Genomic DNA, 2,755 nt, shown 5'->3' with positions numbered 1-2,755 from the left:
TGTCTGGTGAATGCTAATTTCTTCCTAGATGTAGACATTCACTGGTGAATGTTGACATGCACAATCTGTTTTTGGTGAATGTTGACATTTTGTAAAAAAAGATGAATACCTAGAGATAAATAGTTTTTACAAATTAATTTAGCACTCAAAGGGTTAATAATTAATAATTATTTTATTTTATAATATAAAATTATTTGTTGGAACAAGACAAACTATTATGACATTTTGAGTTACATAAAATGCCTGAGGATCTACAACTACACTTCTTCGACACACACTTTGCCTTACAATTGCATCTCAAGTACCCCTGTCCACCTGTTTGAGAAATTGAAGTGGACGCTTTCCGTAAGGACACGGATTGGTCAGTAGCAACTTCTTCAGGAGTTAATATATTTTCTTTACATACAGCAAATTGATTACGGGTGTATAATTGATTTAATACACTCTCTTTTGTTCCTAGTGTGTAAAATTCATTATCGACAGCTACGACAACTGCTAATATGTTTTGTGGATCCATACGCCCTTGGTCAACATCAGGGACTCGGATACGAACAGTATCACCAGGTTTAGCTGGTGTAAACTTTTGTTTTGATGAACGAAGCATTCTTTCAGCTTGTAATTCAAGTCCCATTCTTGCTGCTGCTCTATTTTGAATCATGTTTTTTTTTTTTTTTTAATTCATGATCTAATTCAGTTTGCTCAACATTATGTTCCACCTGCTCAGTGTCATAATTATGGATCTCATTAGCTGGAAAGTTGATAAATTATAAATTATTTATTAACCATTTGAAGCACTAGATTTTTCTGAATAGAATTGAATAAAATTTATCATTTTACTGTTTATACATTTTTTTTCTATTTTAAATAGTTCTGCCATCTAACGGATAATTTTAGCAACCAACTTATTAAACCAGATATTATGATATAATATATTTAAGTATTGTTATTGTACCTATTTAATTATTTATTTATTATAAATATAGTTTACCTAATACTCTTTCTGGTTGTATATCATTGCCATTTTGTTCCACTTGCTCAGTGTTATCATCATCTAATAATAATATTTTAATTTATTATCTATATAATTTTATTTTTTATATTACATTTGTAGGTACTCACCTACTGACTGTATAATTTGTTCAAGCTGCTCTTAGGTCTCAATGTCTTTTATTTGTTCTCGTGGCAACGAACTTGTTGCTAGGCCCCTTTTAGCAACGTTACCAAACATTGCCTCATACGGTGTCTGTTTTATTCCTTGATGATAAGCAGTGTTTTTTGCGAATTGAACAAATGGTAAAGCTTCTGACCATTTTGTTGTATTCTTATCGTGCATCATGGCCCTGAGTATGTTTTGAAAATCCTGATTGGCTCTTTCGATGGAACCTTGACATTGACTATGACGAGGTTTACCGTGAACAATTTTTACACCCTCCCACCTCGAGCACAAATCCATAATAATTTTATTGGAAAACTCTCTCCCATTATCGGAATGCAGAATATTAGGTGCACCGAAAGTGAGGAAAATTGGCAGCAACGTGAGGGCTACTTCCTCTGCTGTCTTGCTCTTCAATGGTCTAAGCTGTATAAATTTAGTGAGATGGTCTTGATAATTGAGAATGAATTTGTACTCACCATCTTTACACGTTTGCATATCGACTAAATCAACTTGACATCGAGAGTTGAGTTCACGACTTATAATGGGCTTTACGACGATCCCTTTCCTCGGGACTTTTTGTTTCCTTTGACATTGAACACACAAGCTCAAAAATAATGTAATTGATTCATAAGTTATATTTTTATATTTTGTTTGTAATTCACTAATTACACGGGTTCGTCCTCCGTGGCCTGTTTTGATATGGGCATCATGGATAATATCGAATAAATCTTCATTTTTCACGAAGTAAATTATTTTTGTTTCGCCAGGTTTCAATGGAACAATAAGTTGGTCGAGAGACATTATTTTAACGACATCATATCTTTTCAATAACTTGCACACGGCGCGTTGCTTACTTTCTTTCCCCTTAAACTTGAGAACGTCTTCAACACATTTGTCATATTTTTCAGTACTCAAATAAAAATTGTTATCTTCTCTTTTTGTACTTAACATTGCGTTAAATTTTTCGTAAAAAATTTCTCGTATGTTCTCCATTATACATGTGAACACTGAACAATTAGTAACTCGAACGTAGCACAAATTCAATCACGATTCACAACAGTTTGCCTTTCCGTACGTGTAAGCAAGACAAATACATCGACACTGGTCGATATAAACGTATAAACGTATTTTCCATGGTTTTCGATATTTTCGATTAATTTGATATTTCAATGACGGACGTATCGCCAATTACGCAATTAAGTAAAAGCTACGTTAGAGAGAGAGATAGGTAGTGGGTACAGGTAGACAGACAGATACCGTAACGTTAAATGCATCTCTGATAATATTATATAGATTATAATTTATAGAATATAGATCATTAAACACCGTACGATTAAATTATTATACATTTCTACTCAAACATTATTTTCTCTTCAGCTATTGTGTGAACAATATCATATCTATAAATATTCACAATCTTTACGTATGACACGATACACCACACACCAATCGTTGAACATCTATACTCCAATCTTAACTAAACATTCACCAAAATTCAATTGTGAATGTCAACACTCACCGATAATCGTTGTGAATGTTAACATTCACCGTTGACTGTTGGTAAATTTTTAATATTCATTCAAAATGTTTACATTCGCC

At 32.8% G+C, this 2,755-nt stretch overlaps 1 protein-coding gene across 1 annotated transcript; it reads right to left on the bottom strand.

Annotated features, from left to right (window-relative positions):
• Positions 1-659: 659 nt before the first annotated feature.
• Positions 660-2,755, bottom strand: LOC111026893 (KRAB-A domain-containing protein 2-like). The gene is made up of 2 exons (XM_022305071.1): positions 989-2,755; positions 660-748 (listed from the first exon to the last, which is right to left on the bottom strand). The coding sequence occupies exon 1, from the start codon at positions 2,147-2,149 to the stop codon at positions 1,151-1,153; it is 999 nt and encodes a 332-aa protein (XP_022160763.1). The 5' UTR covers positions 2,150-2,755; the 3' UTR covers positions 660-748; positions 989-1,150.

The sequence above is a fragment of the Myzus persicae genome, unplaced genomic scaffold (genome assembly GCF_001856785.1).
Source record: "Myzus persicae strain clone G006 unplaced genomic scaffold, MPER_G0061.0, whole genome shotgun sequence".
Lineage (NCBI taxonomy): Eukaryota > Metazoa > Arthropoda > Insecta > Hemiptera > Aphididae > Myzus > Myzus persicae.
The sequence above is the reverse complement of the archived record's forward strand: the minus strand, read 5'-3'. Positions and strand labels throughout refer to the sequence as shown.

Bases quoted from the DNA above. Each gene is read 5' to 3' on its own strand.
- LOC111026893 (XM_022305071.1), bottom strand. From the start codon at position 2,149: ATGGAGAACATACGAGAAATTTTTTACGAAAAATTTAACGCAATGTTA.